Source organism: Anolis sagrei, chromosome 3 (assembly GCF_037176765.1).
Source record: "Anolis sagrei isolate rAnoSag1 chromosome 3, rAnoSag1.mat, whole genome shotgun sequence".
In the NCBI taxonomy this organism is placed as follows: Eukaryota; Metazoa; Chordata; class Lepidosauria; order Squamata; family Dactyloidae; genus Anolis; species Anolis sagrei.
Genome location: NC_090023.1, coordinates 4,867,343 through 4,886,835, shown reverse-complemented (window position 1 = coordinate 4,886,835; position 19,493 = coordinate 4,867,343). Strand labels below are relative to the sequence as shown.

Here is a 19,493-nt window from a genome sequence, read left to right as displayed (position 1 = left end):
GGCTGGGGAGGGCTTACCTGTGTCAGCAGCTTCTGCTTTGCCTCCTCATATTTGTTAGTCATGGTCTCCAACTTCTTCTGGGCTTCTTCAGCCTCCCGCTTGGTGGCGGCCATCATTTTCTCGGAGTCCACCTTCGCGGCCTCCAGCTCCTGAGTGTACTTCTGCTTGGCTTGGGCCAACTCGGCGTCCAAGCGCTGCAATCCGTGGCTGGACCGCTCGCTCAGTGCCCTGTTCTCCTCTGCCAGCTGGGCGTGGGCCCGCTGGAGGGTGGCTAGTTGCTCCGTGTAGCTGCTGTTCTCTGCCTGCAGCCGCTGGACGGCCTGCTCTTGCTCCAGGAAGCGGTCCTTGGTGGAGAGCAGCTCAGCGAGCTCCCTCTTGGTCCGGGCCAGCTCTGCCTGGAGGCCGCCGGCCGCCTTCTGCATCTGCTCGGCCTCCTGCCGGTGCTTGCTCTCCTGCGAGGCTTGCTCCACCTGCAGCTGCTGGTAGAGCAGCTTGACGGGCATCAGCTCCCCGATCAGGGCCTGAGCGCTAGCCAGCTCCTGCTGCCGGGCGGAGAGGAGCTGGTCCTTCTGGAAGGTCTTCTCCTGCCAGGCCTTGAGCTCTTTGCAGAGGTCCTCCTCCCGCTTGGAGAGCGCACCCAGTTCCTTCTTCAGGGCCTCCACAGACACACGCAACTTCTCCGCCTGCTCCTGGTAGTTCTGCGCTTCCACCTTCATGGCGGAGCACCTCTCGGCCGCCCGGGAAGCGGCGGTGGCCATCTCGGACTGGAGGAGTCTCAGCCGCTCCTCCAGCTTCTTGCTCTTCTCAGACTCGGCCAGGACCAGCCGCCGCAGGTCCTTGCTCTCGGCCTCCTTCTCCAGCAGCTGCCTGTGCATGATGGACATCTCCTGTTCCAGGCTGCTGATGAGGCTAGCCTTGCGTTCGGCGTCCTGGAGGCAGCGTGACATCTGCTCCTTCCAGCTCTCCTCGGACTTGCCCTTCTCCTGAGCAGAGGCCCGCAGGGACGCCAGCTCCTTCTCCGCTTTCGAGGCGGCCTCCCTACTCTGGGCCAGTTCCTCCCCCTTGCTATGAATCTCCCTCTTCAGCTTCTCTAAGTTGGCCTCCTGCACGGCCTTGGCAGCCTGTAGCAGCTTTTCCAGCTCCGAGACTCTCTGCTTGTACTGTGCCGCCTCCTGCTTGGAGGCCTCTGCCTCTGCGTGTTGCTCTTGATCCGAGGTGGCTGCTGCCTTCTCCAGCTTGGCAATGGTGCTCTGCAGCTCCTTGCTCTGCCGCTCCAGCTTCCCCACCTGCTCCCGGAGTCCCTCACACTCCTTCAGCTGCTTCTCGCAGAGCTCCCGGCTGGAGGAGCACTCCTGCTCCCGGAGGCGCTTCTCTTCCTCCAGATTTTTCAGAGAGAGCTCCTTGGAGCGAAGGGTGGCCTTGATGCTCTCTAGCTCTGCTTCCCGGGTCCGGGCCACTTCCAGGAAGCCCTGCAGCTCCCTCTCCATTTTGGCTTCCCTCTCCTTCAGCGCCTCCACGGAGGCCAGCTCCCCTTTCAGCTTGCTGACCGTCTTCTGCAGGTCCCGGAGCTCCTCACTGCGAGAGACGTTCTTCAGGCGCAGCTCCTCCAGCTCCCGCTCTTTCTCTGCCGCCAGCTCCTGGGCCCTGGCCACCTCCTCCTGCAGGCCGGAGACCTCCACGCGGTGCTCATTGGTGAGGTTCTGCAGCTGGACCTCCAGCGCGGCCTTGGCAGCCTTTTCCGTGGCTAGCTCTGCCTTGGCTCGCTCCTCCTCTCCCACCAGCCGCTTCCTTTCCTCCTCGCGCAGGGCCAGCTCCCGCTTCTGCTGTTGGGTGGCCTCCTCTAGCTTGGCCTTGAGGGACTTCACCTGAGTAGAAAGCTGCACCACCTCCTGCTCCTTCTCCTTCAGGGAAGACTTGATGCTGGAGAGACTGGACTCGGCGGTGGTCAGCTCTTTTTGGTTCTGCTCACTCAGTTGCTTCACTTTGGCCTCCAGTTCTGCGCCCTTGACCTTCGCCTCAGCCAGGTCTCTGGTGGCAGCTTCCAGGGCTCGGGTTGCTTCGTGCCCATCCTTTTGAGCTTTGGCCAAACTCTGGGCCGCTTCTTGGCGAGAGGCAGCTATTTCCTCCTGCAAAGAAGCCACCTCTGCCCTAAGCTTTTCCTCCGCCCCCTCTCTGACCTTGGCCTGGGAATGCGCCAGAGACAAACTGGCCTGCAGCTCAGCCAGAGCATCTTGGTGTTTGGAACGGAGGCGCTTCATCTGGGCTTCTGCTTCTGCCACCTTCTCTTGTTCGGCCTTCAGCTTCTGCTGGAGCTGCTCCCGATCCCGGACCAGTGCTTGGACCTTCTCCTCACCACTCTGCCCTTTGGTTGCCGAGGACAGCTCTGCCACCTGCTGCTGAAGCTCCTGGACTTTGCTCCTGGATTCTTCCCCCATCTCCCGCACCTGGCCTTCCAGAGCCTGCCTCTGGGCCTTCTCCGCGTCCACCTTCCGAGCAGCTTGGTCCCGATCCTTGACCAGCTCCTGGATCTGCTCCTCCAGCTCAGCGATGCGCCGGAGGTTGCTTTCCAGGGACTCTCCGGCCCTCCTCTTCTCGTCTTCCAAGATGCCTTCAGTGTTGCGGACAGACTCCTCCAGAATCAGGAGCCGCTCCTGGAGGCGTGTATTCTCCTTCGACACCCTCTCCTTCTCAGCCAGTCTCTGCTGGGCCTCACGCAGCTGGCTCTTTAATGCCGGCATGGCTCCTGCCTGAGCCTCGCTCTGCTGACACTGGGCCGTGAGGGCTAAGGCCCTGGCCTCCAACTCCTGGATCTTCTGGTTCAGCTCAGCCTTCTCCCGCTGAGCCTCCACCACAGAGGTGCTCCGGGCCTGCTCCAGAGACTGCAGCCGCTTGCCAAGGGCAGCCAGCTCTGCTTCCTTCTGTTGGAGCTGCCGAAGGGCCAGCTCCTTCTCCTGGGCAGCCTTGTTGTACTCCTCCTGGCCCGCGGCTTCCACCTGGGCCAGCTTCTCCCCACTCTGCTTCAGGGTGTTGTTCAGGTGTTCCACCTGGAGGTTCAGCTCCTGAAGGGCTGCCTGAGACACCTGCTCGTTTTTCTGTAGGTCCTCTGCTAGCTGCCCTTTCTGGATCCTCTCCATTTCCACCTGCTGGTGCAGAGCTAGCAGCTCCCCATCCTTCTGGTGAAGGCAGCCGGTCAGCTTTGCAATCTCTTCTGTCAGGGTTCTGACTTGGGCCACCAAGCGCGCCTCCTGGGCCTGGCGGTCCTGCTCCAGCTGCTCCTTGGCACAAGAGATCTCAGAGGCAGACTTCTGCAGGTCAGTCAGGAGGCCTGTCAGATGGACCTTCTCAGCATCAAAGCTTCTCCTTTCGGACTGAAGGTTGACTTCTAGCAGGCGCTTCTCCTCCTCAAGGCCGAGGATCCTTGCCTGAAGCTCAGCCTGCTTGCCACTCAGGTCGCTCACTTGTTGGTTCAGGTCTGCAAGCTGCTGGGACAAGAAGGAAATGCAGTCAGCGAATTTGGCCTTGATTGCCCCCTTTACCCCATAGATTAATACCTACCATTCAATGAGAGCAAACCCCATGTCAGAAGCACATACTTTCTGTGCTGCATACTATGCACATTTTCCCCTTTCAATTCATACTCATGGGAAGCCAGTTCTTCCTGTTTGCAGCAGAAGCTGGCCATACAGAGTGTGGACTGGCTAACCAAGGAAAATCACAGTTCCATTCTCACACTGTCCCTTCTAAAAGCCCCTGCTGGGAGCAGAAATCTAAATCTAAAGACCATTGCTTAAATTATTATTATTATTATTATTATTGTTGTTGTTGTTGTTATTATTTATTTTTGGCATTTCTATCCCATCCTTCCCAACCTCTGAAGGGGGACTCACGATGGCTTACATTCAGCAACAATTTGATGCCATAAAGACAAACAAACAACAATATAACAATAGTTTAAAATAGGGGTCCTCAAACTAAGGCCTGGGGGCCGGATACGGCCCTCCAAGGTCATTTACCCGTCCCTCGCTCAGGGTCAACTTAAGACTGAAACGACTTGAAAGCACACAACAACAACAATCCTATCTCATCAGCCAAAAGCAGGCCCACACTTTCCATTGAAATACAAATAAGTTTAAATTTGTTAAGAAGTTCTTCATTTTAATGACTGTATTGTTTTCAAATGTTTTCTTGCAGCACAAATACGGTATGTGCAATGTGCATAGGAATTCATTTATGGTTTTTTTCCCCAAATTATAATCCGGCCCTCCAACAGTTTGAGGGACTGTGACCTGGCCCTCTGTTTAAAACGTTTGAGGACCCCTGGTTTAAAACAATAGATAAATCATTAGGTTAAAAGAAATCAAAATATTTGTTGAGACAGAATATTTGTAATTAGCTTCCCGAGAGCCAAACCCACAAATGTGGAGATCTGACTGTATTAGTTACAGTCCCAGATTAATGTCATATTCAAATTTGATGAGCATCACCAGTTTCTTCCAGGTCATTTATAATGACACTGAGAAGAACCGGATCGAGGACAACAGCAACCCACTTCATCATTTTCTCTAGGGTGAAGAGCAACTGTCAGCAAACACTTTTTGGGTTTGATCTGGGAGACTATGGGAATTCTCAGTAAGGTTTTTGGCATTGTCCCCATGATAGACTTCCATACCACACCTGCCTCTGCCCCTTCCTAGCCTCTGAGAGTGACCCCTCTCTCCCAGGCAAACCCCATGGTTGCTACCCTCTTACCTTTAAGACATCACTCATGACCTCGCCTTTCTCTGGCAGAGACATGCTCTCCTTTAGCTTGGTGAACTGATCCTCCAGGAGGGAGATCTTCCCCTGCAGTATCTCCACCTTCTCCTCTAAGGATCTCTAGGGAAGAATGCAGAGAGAGCAGTGAAAAGACAGAACCCACTGCACCCCCAACCACTGCAGAGGGCTATAAGTTTATTTTGCTGTTGGAGAGAAATCCACATGCACACAGCCTTTTTTGCTCTAGGGAAGTGGAGGGGATAGCAGTGGTTTCACCTCCTTCTTGCTGTTCCATCTGTTACTTCCTTTTACAACGGCTGAGTGATGCAGGGAGCAGAGACAGAGCCTGCTTCTCTCTCTTGTGCAGAGGTTTCCAACCTTTTTTTGACCAAGGACCACTTTGACCAGGGACCACTCTCCAACATTAATACCAAAAGGGTTACAAATCAGTCAACTTTAGATTTGGTTTGGTTATTTGGGGCGCTGATTCAGAAAATTGCATTGGATAGACCACGTCAGCTCTAGTTTCTGATACTGTGCAGGTACAGCTGTATCCCTGAGCAAAGGTTTCATTTATTATTATTTATTTATTTAGGGCTTTTCTATCCCGTCCTTTCTCAACCTCCGCAGAGGGACTCAGGACGGCTAACAAAGTGGCACCATGGTGCCCACATCAAAACATAAATATACAATTAACAGCAATGTAATAATAATAACAATATAACACAATATAAACGGTATAAAACCGTATAAACGATATAAAAACAATATAAAAACAGACAACAAATAAGTCAGCGGTCACCAATTTAAATCATTATCCAAGGGCAGTCCATCAGTTCTAAATAAGTCAACACATCAGTAGGTCAGCCTATTCTCCAAAGGTTTTCCCTCGCCCTCTTTGCCTACTGACCTTCTCGCCGAGGGTGCCGTGCAGCTCAGTTTCCAGGCGGCTTCTCCTCTCCTCCCATTCCCTCAGGGCTTTATCGTGTTCCTCCGAGAGCTCATTCATGGCGCCCTGAAGTTCCGTAAGGGTGCGAGAAAACTCTCGAAGCTGGATTTAGAAAGCAAACAAACCAGAATAGATGTTGTCTATCTTCATCTTTAGCACAGATACACCCCACCCCTGGCCTCCAAAAGCACGGAATACCAAGCAGAGGAACAAAGCTCTTTAGAAGAGAAAACTAGAATTACACAAGGCAAATGACAATATAGGGTCTAGAACAATACAATATGCATGGGTTCCTGAATTAGTAATATCCCACTTATACAGAAAATAGAAAATAATTGTTTTTGTTATTGTTTTTGTAATTGATTGTACAACAACCCATATCATATTGTTTGTGATTACTGTTGATTGGAACAGTATAACAAATTTATACAATTATACGCTGAATTCTATTATTTTCTATTTTCTGTATAAGTGGGATATTTGTTGAGCTAATATAGGGTCTAGGACAGGGCTAGTGACGCTGTGGGCCTCCAAATGTCACAAAGATTCAACTCCGCTGGGGTTGACAGAAGCAGAGTTCAACAGGAGAAGGCTCTCTCATTCTGATTTTGGGGGAAATCTTTTTGCGCTGAATCAATTTGTTGCGCAGTAGCAATGTCCAACATGCCCAGAAACCCAATGCCAAAGACACAGACCAGTCAGAAGAAATAAAATAGTGGAACTTTACTCTTGGTTGCAGAGTTGAAAATAAAACAGCCTGGCACACTTACATAGTCTCTGTAAGTAATTCTGAATAAATCTTCTGTGTTATAAATTATAGAGCATAACAAAAGTACATAGTTACTTCACCATTGCATAAGCTTCTTGCATTTGCTCTCCAGCAATTCAAACAGCCAACTGCTACCTGTTTACAAAAGCCTCAAACTATAACATTCAAGAGGCGTGGCCCAGCCTTGCTGAGCTGAGCTAGTTAACTGCAGCTGCAGTTAACCATCAGCACTTTACAGGGCTTTTCTGCAAGGCTTTCTTTAACACACACACACTGGACTTAAAGCAATATACCGTAATAAATCTCAGCATGAAGGCCTGAGTGTAGTTGCCGGAAATGGTCACAAACAGCAAACTGGGCTAACTGGACCAGTGGTCTGACTAGGCAAAGATGCTTCACGTGTTCATTCCTGTTCATCAGAGTGATAACATCCACTCACAGAAGTTGACTGTGCATTTTTGCAAGAGAGCAAGGTGCAGCTTAATCAACAAGAGCAGAAGTCTCCGTCATGTTTGCAATCAGACCTATCTAAGGTAAGACAAGGGGCCTGAGGACTACCTGGGTTTCTAACCCAAGACTGAGGTGGAAGGTGATGGAAACAGCCTTCGTGTCTCCCACAGAAGTCTGATACAGGATTTCATCCCCAGCCTGCCTTTCCTAGTTATGAGACTATGGTGCAAAGACAGAAAAAGATGCTTCTGTACCCTGAAAGAGAGGTCCCCGTTCTCTTCTGAGAGCTGGTTGATCTTCCGGTCCATCTGGCCCTTTTCTGTTTTCAGGTCTTGACACTGTTTGAGTGTTTCGTGCAGGCGCATGAGAAGACTGAAAAAACAGAGGGGAGATGGGCATTATTCTGACCAAAGAAGGTGGGGCCTTGGAGCACAACTTCTGACATGCGTGACATCCTGAAACCACCTGCAAGTGAGAGGTGTTTCCTTGCATATGTCTCCCGAGGCAGAGAAGGGGGCTTCAACGTGCTATATTCTTGCTTCTAAACAGTCAAACTCTCCCCAGGAGGTCATGCATTTAAAATACTGTTTATATTTAATCCTGTTTTAATGTTTGCATATTTCTATATTTTAAATTGTATGCTGATATATAATAATATATACGACTTTTATTTATATTCTACCCTATCTCCCCGAGGGGACTCAGGGCAGATTCCAACAAACATAAAAGGGCAAACATTCAATGCCTCAATACAACAACAAATGCAAATATGTATTGTCGAAGGCTTTCATGGCCAGAATAACTGGGTTATTGTAGGTTTTTCAAGCTACGTGGCCATGTTCTAGAGGCATCTAGAACATGGCCATATAGCCCGAAAAAAAACCTAAGGCAACCCAAATACAAATATGATAGCACAAATAAATAATAATAGTAATAATAATAATAATAATAATAATAATAATAATTCAATGCCTCAATACAACAACAAATGCAAATATGTATTGTCGAAGGCTTTCGTGGCCGGAATCACTGGGTTGTTGTAGGTTTTTTCAGGCTATATGGCCATGTTCTAGAGGCATCTAGGACATGACCATATAGCCCAAAAAAGCCTACAACGACCCAAATATAAATATGATAGCACAAATAAATAATAATAGGCATAATAATAATGTGCCCTTTCTCCCCAAGGGGATTCAAAATAACCCAACATATAAAAGCAAGTTATAATATAACATTTAAAGTTAAATAAAACACAGCCTATCATATAAATTATATCTAACATAAAACATAAACATCAGCATCAATGATTTTTGGAGAGATAGAGCAGGGTATAAATAAATAGAATAATAATAATAATAACAACCACCCCCTCCCCCCCCCCCATACAATTTAAGAGAAGCCATGGGAGAGCTAAGGCGCACAAAATGACCTAGAGGACAGAGATTCTTCACTGCTGGCCAGTACATTCCCCAATAATCTGTCTAGCCTTCCAAATGGGCTGAACATTTGCCCTCAATCTGGTGCTAGACATTCAGCAAACAGATCAGCTTCAAGCCAAGCAGAGGAGGATGAAAGCAATTAGCTAAGGAGGAGTCTGACAGGAGAAGAGGGGGCAAGCTGCAGAGACGCACCTTTCATTCTTTTCCCGGAGCTCCTCCATCTCCTTGGGCTCCACCTGATCTGCAGCCTGCCTTTCGTGGAGGAGGGTGAGGCGGTCAATCCGCTGCTTCATCATCAAGATCCGTGTGTCTGTAGCAAGAGAGAGAAGAGGGAAGATTATCTCCATCCAGGTGGAGCTTTTTTGGGAGGAGGGACATACCCAGACCACCCTGCTTCTGAGAAACCAACATCAGCATGGCATGAGGAGGTAGAAGACAAAAGAGAGGAACTCTCAAAGCTTGCTTGTGACCTCTGATAAAAATTAACCTTGGTCGCAGAATGTGGGGAATCTTAAGAGCTGCAAGAGACCACAAGGGTCTTCCAGTCCAGCTCCCTGCCATGCAGGAACACACCATCAAAGCCCTCCCAACAGATGGAAAAGCCTGCTTGAGCTTGTGCTCATGTTGGCTAAATGCATTGCATGAGCTTGTGCTCATGTTGGCTAAATGCATTGCAGAGATCCAGAGAAAAGAATGCAAAGAGGTTAATGAATGGATCTAGCAGAATACTCACATAAGAGGAGCCTGGAGCCCAACTAATAAGGCTTCACTGAGATAAACTGGCGAATAGAGGTACTCTTCTGTTGCGCGCTGGGCTTGAAACAAATTGCTTTTAAAACAGGACGTACAACTTTAGCCCAGCGAGAAGCTAGGGGGCCCAAAGAGAAATTCGTAAGGATTTTCACCATAAACAGTCTTTAGAGGACTTGTAAAATATAACGAAGTCTTTTATTGGTGAACAATCAACAGAAACTTCTTTTGTCTTCAAAGGGTTAAACAAATGCTTCCAGGCTTTGTGCAATAGGTGGCTTCTAACTGTTACTTTTACTCTAAAGGAAAATCCCTTTCCAAACTTCTCCCAGGCTAACTGTGAACCTAAACCTAACTGATGTCGGCTCCACTACCGGGTTGAACTGCGTCTCAAAGCACCGAGTGGACCTACCAGTAGGCCTGTAGTCACTTCAGCTGGAGTTCTTAGATATTCAAAGCTGTTTTTCCCTCCGAAATTCCTCAGAGCTTTAGGGCTGTTTCCCTGGGAATCTTTGGGAATCCTTTTACTCTTAAGACTGTTCTTCCCCGGGAAGTCTTAAGGGTTGAAGCCTTTGTACAGGAGAAGTCTGTATACGTCCTGTACATTGACTTTCCTTGCTGAGACTGACTGAAAATGACTCCCTTCCCTTCTCAATTGTCCTGAACAGGGGGCGGAACCAAACTTAACGATGATGGACAGGGGGCCTGCCCCATAACTGCAAACTTTAACAGGAAGTTACCCTTCTGCGGAATTCCAAGCCTTGGGCTGCAAGCAAACACTTAATACAAGGCAAATAAAGTGGGAGCTTCTGGTACAGCTGTACCATCACAGGTACTGCTCTGGATGACAGCAAAGAATGTTCTCCCAAGCGAGTTGACCAGAATTTGATGAAAAACTGAACAGCTTGAACACTTATGGTGCAGAAACATAGATGCTGGATATGCACAACTTTCAAAATATGTCCGAAATGCAAGGGTGCTCCACCAAAGAGGCACAATCTCAGAGTGACCCATCAGTTTCCAAGAGAGAGAGTCTGCTAAGAAGGCCTCCCCGCCCTCAGCTGCACTTTACAGCAATCCACTCATAGAATCATAGAATCAAAGAGTTGGAAGAGACCTCATGGGCCATCCAGTCCAACCCCATTCTGCCAAGAAGCAGGAATATTGCATTCAAATCACCCCTGACAAATGGCCATCCAGCCTCTGCTTAAAAGCTTCCAAAGAAGGAGCCTCCACCACACTCCGGGGCAGAGAGTTCCACTGCTGAACGGCTCTCACAGTCAGGAAGTTCTTCCTAACCTTCCTAATTCCCTCACCTTTCTCGTCGATGAGCTTCCGATTCTCCGCCAACTCGTGTTCCAGCTCATCTCGGTTTTCTCTCTCCGCTTCCAGAAGGTTCTTCAGCCTCCTCAACTGAAACTGAGGTGTCTGCATGATGTCACCGATGGGAGAAGGAGAGGAGCCAGGGAGCGACCTGAGGGAAGAACAGAACAACTATGTGCCCATGAAGCTCATTTTAAGTTTTGTCTTATACAGCTTAAGGTATCTGTATAAAACCTTTCCGAAAATCAAAGTGGTGAACCTTACAGTGGTGAAAATGAAACAAGTGTTAATAATAATAATAATAATAATAATAATAATAACAACAACAACAACTTGCAGTCTCTCAAGTCTCTCCTGAATGACAAAAAACCAAAACAAACACAAAGAATCTCTTTTCTCATTAAGCTGTCAGGATTCACCAAATCCATGAGGTGGCAAACAGCTAGATGGAAAACCGAACTTCCAAACTTCACAAGAGGGAGTTTCACTTCTCAGCTTCCTTGCCCTTTCTGAATTTGTCTTAGATTCAGAAACAGATACACACTCCTGCTGTGTTGTATTAGAATAAAGAATAATCTCCCAGAGGCTTAGGAAAGCAAGTGGCACTTACTTGTTCCCACTGGATGAAGATGCCACTTTCTGCAGCTTCAGGAAATGAACCTCTCGCTTGGGAGGGGTGTTCTCCTCCACAATGGCGCTGGATACACTGGACGACTCCGGCACTGGAGGGAGAGGAGACCGTGCAAAGAAGGGTCAGGGCAAAGTTCAGGCAAGGAAAAGAGGTTAGGAATTGTGGGCGTTGAAAGTCCAAAACACTTGAAGGAATACCGAAGTTTGCCCATGCCTCGTTTAACAGGAAGACGAGTGAACGTATTAATACTGTGAGGTTCCAAGAACCAAACTGCTTCATCAGGTTCCAAAGGGAAATCCAGAAAGTACTCAAAGTGGCAACTGCATCATCAACTCCAGGAAGCTACAAAAACTTTGCACTGATTGCAAACATTCTGGCATCAGATAAGCCAAATAATATACAGAAGTTAAAAAGAAACTTTGGCAAGAAACAGAAATTATGTGTGCATAGCATGCTTTACACTTCTGTGGAGCCGTGGTGGTGCAATGGGTTAAACCGTTGAATTGTTGAGCCTGCTGACCTAAAGGCTGGCAGTTTGAAACTGCAGTTGGGGTGAGCTCCCACTGTTAACCCTAGCTCCTGCCAACTTAGCAGTTCGAAAACATGCAAATGTGAGTAGACCAATAGGTACCACTTTGGTGGGAAGGTAATAAAAGGGGCCCATGCAGCCATGCTGGCAACATAGCCAGGAGGTGTCTACGAACAATAGGCTCCTTGGTTTGGAAATGGAAAAAGAACACCTTCATAGAATCATAGAGTTGGAAGACACCTGGAATATTGTGTCCAATTCTGGGCAATTCAAGAGAAATATTGACAAGCTGGAATGTGTCCAGAGGAGGGCGACTAAAATGATCAAGGGTCTGGAGAACAAGCCCTATGAGGAGCGGCTTAAGGAGCTGGGCATGTTTAGCCTGAAGAAGAGAAGGCTGAGAGGAGACAATATGTGAGAGGAAGCCACAGGGAAGAGGGAGCAAGCAAGCTTGTTTTCTGCTTCCCTGGAGACTAGAACGCAGAACAATGGCTTCAAACTACAAGAGAGGATATTCCATCTGAACATGAGGAAGAACTTCCTGACTGTGAGAGCGGTTCAGCAGTGGAACTCTCCAGTCCAACCCCCTGCCAAGAAGCAGGTATATTGCATTCAAAGCACCCTGACAGATGGCCATCTAGCCTCTGTTTAAAAACCTCCAAAGAAGGAGCCTCCACCACACTCCGGGGCAGAGAGTTCCACTGCTGAACCGCTCTCACACTCAGGAAGTTCTTCCTCATGTTCCGTTGAAATCTCCTTTCTTGTAGTTTGACGCCATTGCTCCTTTGCGTCCTAGTCTCCAGTGAAGCAGAAAACAAGCTTGCTCCCTCCTCCCTGTGACTTCCTCCCACATATTTATACATGGCTATCATATCTTCTCTCAACCTTCTCTTCTTCAGGCTAAATACCCATTTATTTCTGGTCTTTCAGCTCCTACTCAGTTTATCTATTCTCTATAAGCATGTCCAGTTATCAGCTTCTTCCACTTCCATGTCTCCTCTTACACTAATAAGGTAAAGGTTTCCCCTGACATTAAGTCTAGTCGTGTCCGACTCTGGGGAGTGGTGCTCAACTCCATTTCTAAGCCAATGAGTCAGTGTTGTTCGCAGACACCTCCAAGGTCATGTGGCCAGCATGACTGCATGGAGCGCCATTACCTTCCTGCCAGAGCGGTACCTATTGATCTCCTCACATTTGCACGTTTTTGAACTGCTAGGTTGGCAGAAGCTGGGACTAATAGCAGGAGCTCACCCCGCTCCCTGGATCTGAACTGCCAACCTTTTGGTCAGCAAGTTCAGCAGCTCAGCGGTTTAACCCTTACACTAATACTACACCAAAATCCAATTTTATTGAAAGAGTAGCTCTTGATAGGCAGCAATGTGACAAAGCTCCTTGTGAAACCCTCCTTGACCTCTTTTAGAAGACTTGCTCCTCAGCAGACAAGACAATTCTTGACTAAACATTTTTCCTCAAGTCTTTCAGCTTCTGGGGCCAGAACATAGGAAGTCAAGGGCTCACAAACTCATGAACTAGAGAGCCACGGGTGCCATGGGGGGCAACACATTTTGGCACCCATAAAGCATGTCCCCTGGTGCCCCAACAAACCTGCAAGGAGGCAGCTAGGAGGGCAAACCACTCACTCCTAAGAAAATAATGCCACGGATATAGGCTCACCGGTGCCCCCCTGCAATTGAGTCATGCATGCTCACCCGGCACTTACTTTTCTTTTGGAGAAAGATCTCCAGGTTCTCACCCAGGCAATCTTCATTGTACAGCATGAAATTGAGGAACTTGGCCATCTCCGTCTGATTGGGGGAAAGTTGGGGGGGGGGGGGAGGAGAGAGAGAGAGAGGAGACAGATGACAAATCAGCCCCTGTGCCCTGGAGCAGCGTATGTTCTTCCAAGGGAAGCTTGCAGTGCTGAAACAAGCCAAGCCGCCCCTCCCACCCCTTGGACAGGACTATGAATGTGTGACCACTTTGGAAACCTTTTTGTATCTTCAACCAAAACCTATAATTATGCAGAAAAATGTGACAATCCTGGGTTGCATATTTTAGGAATCACAAAACGGTATAATAATGGTTACTTATTTACTCCCATCCCCATTATTTTATCATGTATTATTTATTTAATGTATTTATATACTGCCTTTCTCACCCCTGGGGGAACTCAAGGCGCTTTACAATATATTAATACTCCAGTTTGGGTATCAGCCAGCATGTCAACGACTTAAATCAAGAAATAGTTTTCTAAGATCTACAGAGACACTCGCTGGAACATCTCAGCAAGTGAGAGTCCAAAAGTGGCAGGCTCAAACCCAGAACCTCAACAAATGGCTGATACCAAATGAGAGACTCCCCCCTGGGCACACAGAAGACTGGGCGACTTGGAAGGCACTGAACAGACTGCGCTCTGGCACCACGAGATGAGAGCCAACCTCAAGAAATGGGGCCACAAAGTGGAATCCACAACACGCGAGTGTGGAGAAGAGCAAACCACTGACCACCTGCTGCAATGCAACCTGAGCCCTGCCACATGCACAATGGAGGACCTTCTTGCAGCAACACCAGAAGCACTCCAAGTGGCCAGCTACTGGTCAAAGGACATTTAATCAACTACCAAGCTTGCAAACTTTGTGGTTTGTTTGTTTGTTAAAAAATGCAATACAACTGTTAGGTCTGCTCCTGAGACAATAAATAAATAATAACTAATTACTACACATAACTTTGACTTAAAACCATTAAAACCATTAATCATAAGACATAAATAAAATTTAAACATTCAGACAGAGCATTAAAATCATCCTAGTATAAATATTAAAATCACATAATCCAAAAAAAGCGTACACCATAGTCATTCCGATAGTCATTGCACGTGTTCCTTAATTATTAATTTTACTAGCCAAAGGCTTGATCCCACTACCATGTCTTTGTTCTCTTTCTAAAGGTCAGGAGGGAGGGCACTAATCTAATCTCGCTGGGGAGGCAGTTTCAGAGCCAAGGAGCCACCACTAAAAAGGCCCTGTCTCTTGTCCCCGCCAACCAGACTTGTGACAGAGGCAGGACCGAGAGCAGAGTCTCCCCAGAAGATCTTATTCTCCATGATTATGGATTTGTACTGCCAGAGAAAGAAAAGACTACTTGTGGGATTTTCTTCCTCTTGTGCCAAAATATTGTGGCCATCTATAGATATAAGAGAGGATGGAGAAATCCTGCAGCTTCTTTCTGACTGTTTCATCTTAGCACGAGCCTTTCATGGACATCAACTCACTTCAGGTGCAATAAATATAAGACAAGGTCAACTCAATAGTACTGTTTGATTCTTGCATCCCTCACTCTAGGTAGCTGGGTGCTGTTTTTGGTCTACAGTGTTTTCTCCAACCACTACTACAAGGATCCTGTTGTTGAGGAGGTCCAAAAGAGAAAAGTTCACCAGGCACCCAAAAGGCATTCTTTAAAAAAGAGGGGAGGTGCCTACAGAGGTCAAGCAAACCGCATAACCATAGAGAGCTATCTGTGGCTGTAAGCAGAAGGCTTGTGTTACCTGGAGGTCATACTCAACCGTTGTCCACTCTCTTGGAATTTTGTCACCCATAGAAGCATAATAGAGCAGCAACATCACCACCTGCAGAGAAGCAGAGGCAAAGGGAAGTCATTATTGGGGGGGGGGGGCACCTCCCACTGTGCATTAAAGCCATAGAGTGATATTAAGCCTGGTAAAATGAATACTTCAGCATCAAGAATAGATGGGTGCTCCCTTCTCAGCATTCCCCGGCTGCTACAACCCAGGAATTGCTCTTCTTCAAGACAGCTCCGCAAGTACACATTTCTGACCCACCCCACTCTCATTCCTTTGAGGAAGCGTTAGCTCTGAAAGAATAGAAGCACTGAATCCACGCCAATACCTTGGCTAGTTCCAGCTCATCAGCTGCCAGGAGCTTCTCCTCCGACACCAGGTTCTGCGCGGCTGATTTGTGTTTGCAGCTTTCTGGAAGAAGATGTGGAGGTAAAAGAGAACAGGTTTTTGATTTCACTCACAACATGTGCGAGAAGGTTTAGATGACATTTCTGAAGTGCCCAGAACAAGCAAAAACCACCTCCCAGCTTTCCCACAATAACTGTAGGTTGTGAATGGAGTACTGAATAAAAAAATAGGGTAAAGAGGGCAGTTATTTATATTACGAAGGGATAACTTCATATTGCACTCCATCTAGATGGGCTTTATCTTTTTATCTGCTCATTGGGATATTGTGTGAGGCATAGCATGCATCTGCTTTATCCACTGAACACCTTCCCATGATGTGGACAACAGATTTCTGCTTGACAAGAATTTGAGAATAGATAAGAAAAAAATAGCGGGAAAACCTACTTTCAAGAAAGCTGACAACATAGGCAACCCGGTCTGGCATATTTTGCTGCAAAATGGTCTGTTCCTCTTCGGTGCCATGGCTGGAAAGGCAAACAAACAATTCAAGTCAATAAAGACACTCATTCCTAACGAGAACTTAGTAAGAGGCTAAGAATCAAATATAAATAATATAGATATGCAAACATTAAAGCATAAATTTTAATGTCCACCCCATACAGATCAAAACTCACTCAGTTACTTTAGAAACATAAAATATTAAGTGTTTAACTTGCTTGGCATGAAACTATCATGGCTGGTATTTTAAATCAGATCTCCTGGAGTTTTATACATCAACATTCAAGTCACTACACCATGCTGGCTCTTGATACAACTTTATAGTGAGTTAATCGAAGAAAAGTTTCAGATTCAATCTGTTATGATACATTAAATGTGCTATATCATATGAAGATTTCATACAAATATAAAAAGTTTTGGTTGGATCCGATTTAATTCATTATACACAGGGTAGAGAAGAGAACGGCCTTGTGAAAAGTTGTCATTTTCAAACTTTACAAATGATTATGAAGAATTTAAAAAGAAAGAGCTCATAAATATGCTATTGATGGCAGCAAGACAAGAAATTATATTTTGCTGGAAAACAGCAAAAGCCTTGTGCATGATGGACAAAGTTATGTAGAGTCTGGCAGGCACCTATAATGGAAAAGTTACCATTCACTGTTAAATTAATAAGGGAAAACAGGATGGACAACATAATATGGCATCCATTTATTCAGTACTAGCTGTCCCCTGCCACGCGTTGCTGTGGCCCAGTCTGGTGATCTGGAAAATAAAGTAATGGTTTCTAATACATGTAATTTCTTTGTGATTGTGGGTAAACAGTATTCCTTGTTGTTTCTATGTCAGTGTTGATGTGGATATTGTCTGGTTTGCCTACTCTGGAATATGCAACATATCATTGTCCTTCTTTAGGGGTCCCTTTCAAATCTAGGATACTATATCTCTCTCTCTGTGTGAATCATATCTATCTACATCTATATCTATGGCTGGATGGCTCTTTGTCAGGAGGACTTTGATTATGTTTTCTTGGGATTGGATGGCTTTAAGTATTTTCTGTTGGTCATGGGGGTTCTGTGTGGGAAGTTTGCCCTGATTCTGTCGTTGGTGGGGTTCAGAAAGCTCTTTGGTTGTAGGTGAACTATAAATCCCAGTGACTACAACTCCCAAATGTCAAGGTCTATTTCCCCCCCAAACTCCATCTGTGTTCATATTTGAGCGTATTGAGTGTTTGTGCCAAGTTTGGTCCAGATCCATCATTGTTTGAGTCCACAGTGCTCTCTGGATGTAGGTGAACTACAACTCCCAAACTCAAGGTCAGTGTCCACAAAACCCTTCTAGTGTTGTCTGTTGGTCATGGGAGTGCTGTGTGCCACGTTTGGTTCAAGTCCATTGTTGGTGGAGTTCAGAATGCTCTTTGATTGTAGGTGAACTATAAATCCCAGCAACTACAACTCCCAAATGACAAAATCATAATTTTTTGAGTGATGGCCACTCCTTGTGTTGTGAAACGTTTTGTTGCCAAATTTGGTGTGATTTTGTACATTGGTTCTTTTGTTTTTAAGGTACTCATTATGCACAGAGTATTTTTTATATATATAGATGTGAATGTAAATACAGAAATAATAGGACTACCTAGCCAAGTTATTCATATTTGGCAAGCTATGTTTTGAAATAGATATATCTGTAGTAAGAATGACAGCTAGCAAACTAACAGGATTTGAAAAAGGAAAGGATTAGTAAATTATAAAGAACTGTACACCAAGTATACACAAGTAACGTCATAGTATTTGTTGCTTTCTTGGGTGTTTTTGTTGTTGTTATGTTACTGGTTTGTTGTTTGCGGATACTGGTTTGGGATTTTTTGGGGAGTGGGGAAGGTTGCTATAGTATAATTTTTTTAAAAAAAACAAACGAAAAAAGAAATCCCTTCCTTGGTGAAGATGGTTCTGTTTACTTTGTTGCCAGAGTCATCCTCAATGCCTGCCAAGTCAACCGTTGCACAAGAGCCAATAACTGAGTGAAGGCCGGGAATTGGCCTCCAGCAGCCACACCTATTTCCAAATGCTGGCCTGGAATGGCCCCTGGGCCCCTTCCTCAAAGGCTCCCAGGAAAGAGCCCGGTTGACATCTCCAGAAGCAATGCATTTCTTACAGCAGGAGCTTTCACAGACTAGGCCCCCGTCACTTCACAAAAGTCCTGACCTAAAACAATTGCCATGATTTATGATATATCCTGTAAAAGAGAAACAATTATAAAACTATGCAATATCTTTATTAGCCTTCTGAGTTATCACAAAATAATCTATATAAATAAAAATGTAATGTTCGTTTGTGGGATTAACGGAACTCAAAAATCACTGGATGAACTGACACCAAATTTGGACACAAGACACCTAACAACCCAATGTATGTCCTTCACTCATAAAAACACTGAAATACACAGCAGAAGGGACTTTAAAAGCCCCAAAAAGCTAAATGACGAAAAGCTAAATGACAAAGCAGAAAAAAGGAAATAAAGAGGGAGGGAAGGGGAGAAAAAAAGAAAGAAAGAAAGAGAGAGAGAAGGGAAAAGAAAGAAAGAAGGAAAGGGCGAAGGAAGCATGGAAGCAAAGAGAGAAGGAAGGAAGGAAAGAGGTAGAGAAGGAAGAAAGGAGAGAAAGAGGGAGGGAAAGAAAAAGGGGGAAGGAAAGAAAGTTAGAGAAGGAAGGAAAGAAGGAGTGAAGGAAGGGGGAAGATGTAGAGAAAGAGGGAGGGAAGGAAAGAGAGAATAAAAGAGAGACAGCAAAAGAGAAAGAAAAAGGAGGGAGGAAGGAAAGAGATACGAGAAGGAAGGAAGAAGAGAAGGAAAGACGGGAAGGAATGAAGGAAAGAGGGAGTGAAGGAAGGAGGGAAAGAAGGAGAGAAAGAGGGAAGGTCGGCCACAGCAATGCGTGGCGGGTACAGCTAGTCTATATAAATAAAAATGTAATGTTCGTTTTTGGGATTAACATAACTCAAAAACCACTGGGCGAATTGACCCCAAATTTGGACACAAGACACCTATCAGGGCAACAAGTGACCATCACTCATAAAAACACTGAAAAACACAGCAGAAGAGACTTAAAAAGCCAGAAAACAATACATGCATTACATGTGCAAATCCACACACACACATATAAACAAACACACATTTGCACAAATATATATACACAAAAACACATATACACAGACTGTGCCACAGCAATATGTGGCAGGGGACAGCTGGTCTATATAAATAGAAATGTAATGTTCATTTGTGGGATTAACATAACTCAAAAACTACTGGATGAATTGACATCAAATTTGGACACAATACACTTAGCAGGCCAACAAGTGACCATCACTCATAAAAACACTGATAACACATCACTCATAAAAACACTGAAAAAAGAGGCGGGAGGTGGGCAGGAAAGGTGTATAAAAGGAAATGGTGGTGGGAAAAAGTCAGTATTGTC

The 19,493-nt window shown here is 46.1% G+C and overlaps 1 protein-coding gene across 6 annotated transcripts in view; it reads right to left on the bottom strand.

The window, feature by feature from the left end:
• The window catches only part of NUMA1 (nuclear mitotic apparatus protein 1), a 109,910-nt gene that overhangs the window by 30,920 nt on the left and 59,497 nt on the right, over nucleotides 1–19,493 (bottom strand). For 5 of the 6 annotated variants that reach the window (XM_060771303.2, XM_060771301.2, XM_060771297.2 and 2 more), the window contains exons 4-14: nucleotides 15,965–16,044; nucleotides 15,501–15,583; nucleotides 15,140–15,220; nucleotides 13,316–13,400; nucleotides 11,046–11,157; nucleotides 10,429–10,586; nucleotides 8,555–8,672; nucleotides 7,178–7,295; nucleotides 5,666–5,806; nucleotides 4,750–4,875; nucleotides 18–3,482 (exon numbers count right to left, since the gene is read on the bottom strand). In XM_060771303.2, the coding sequence (XP_060627286.2) occupies nucleotides 18–3,482; nucleotides 4,750–4,875; nucleotides 5,666–5,806; nucleotides 7,178–7,295; nucleotides 8,555–8,672; nucleotides 10,429–10,586; nucleotides 11,046–11,157; nucleotides 13,316–13,400; nucleotides 15,140–15,220; nucleotides 15,501–15,583; nucleotides 15,965–16,044 (4,567 nt within the window). The remainder of the gene's footprint in view (nucleotides 1–17; nucleotides 3,483–4,749; nucleotides 4,876–5,665; nucleotides 5,807–7,177; nucleotides 7,296–8,554; nucleotides 8,673–10,428; nucleotides 10,587–11,045; nucleotides 11,158–13,315; nucleotides 13,401–15,139; nucleotides 15,221–15,500; nucleotides 15,584–15,964; nucleotides 16,045–19,493) is intronic. The other variant, XM_060771298.2, reaches the window with a different exon arrangement.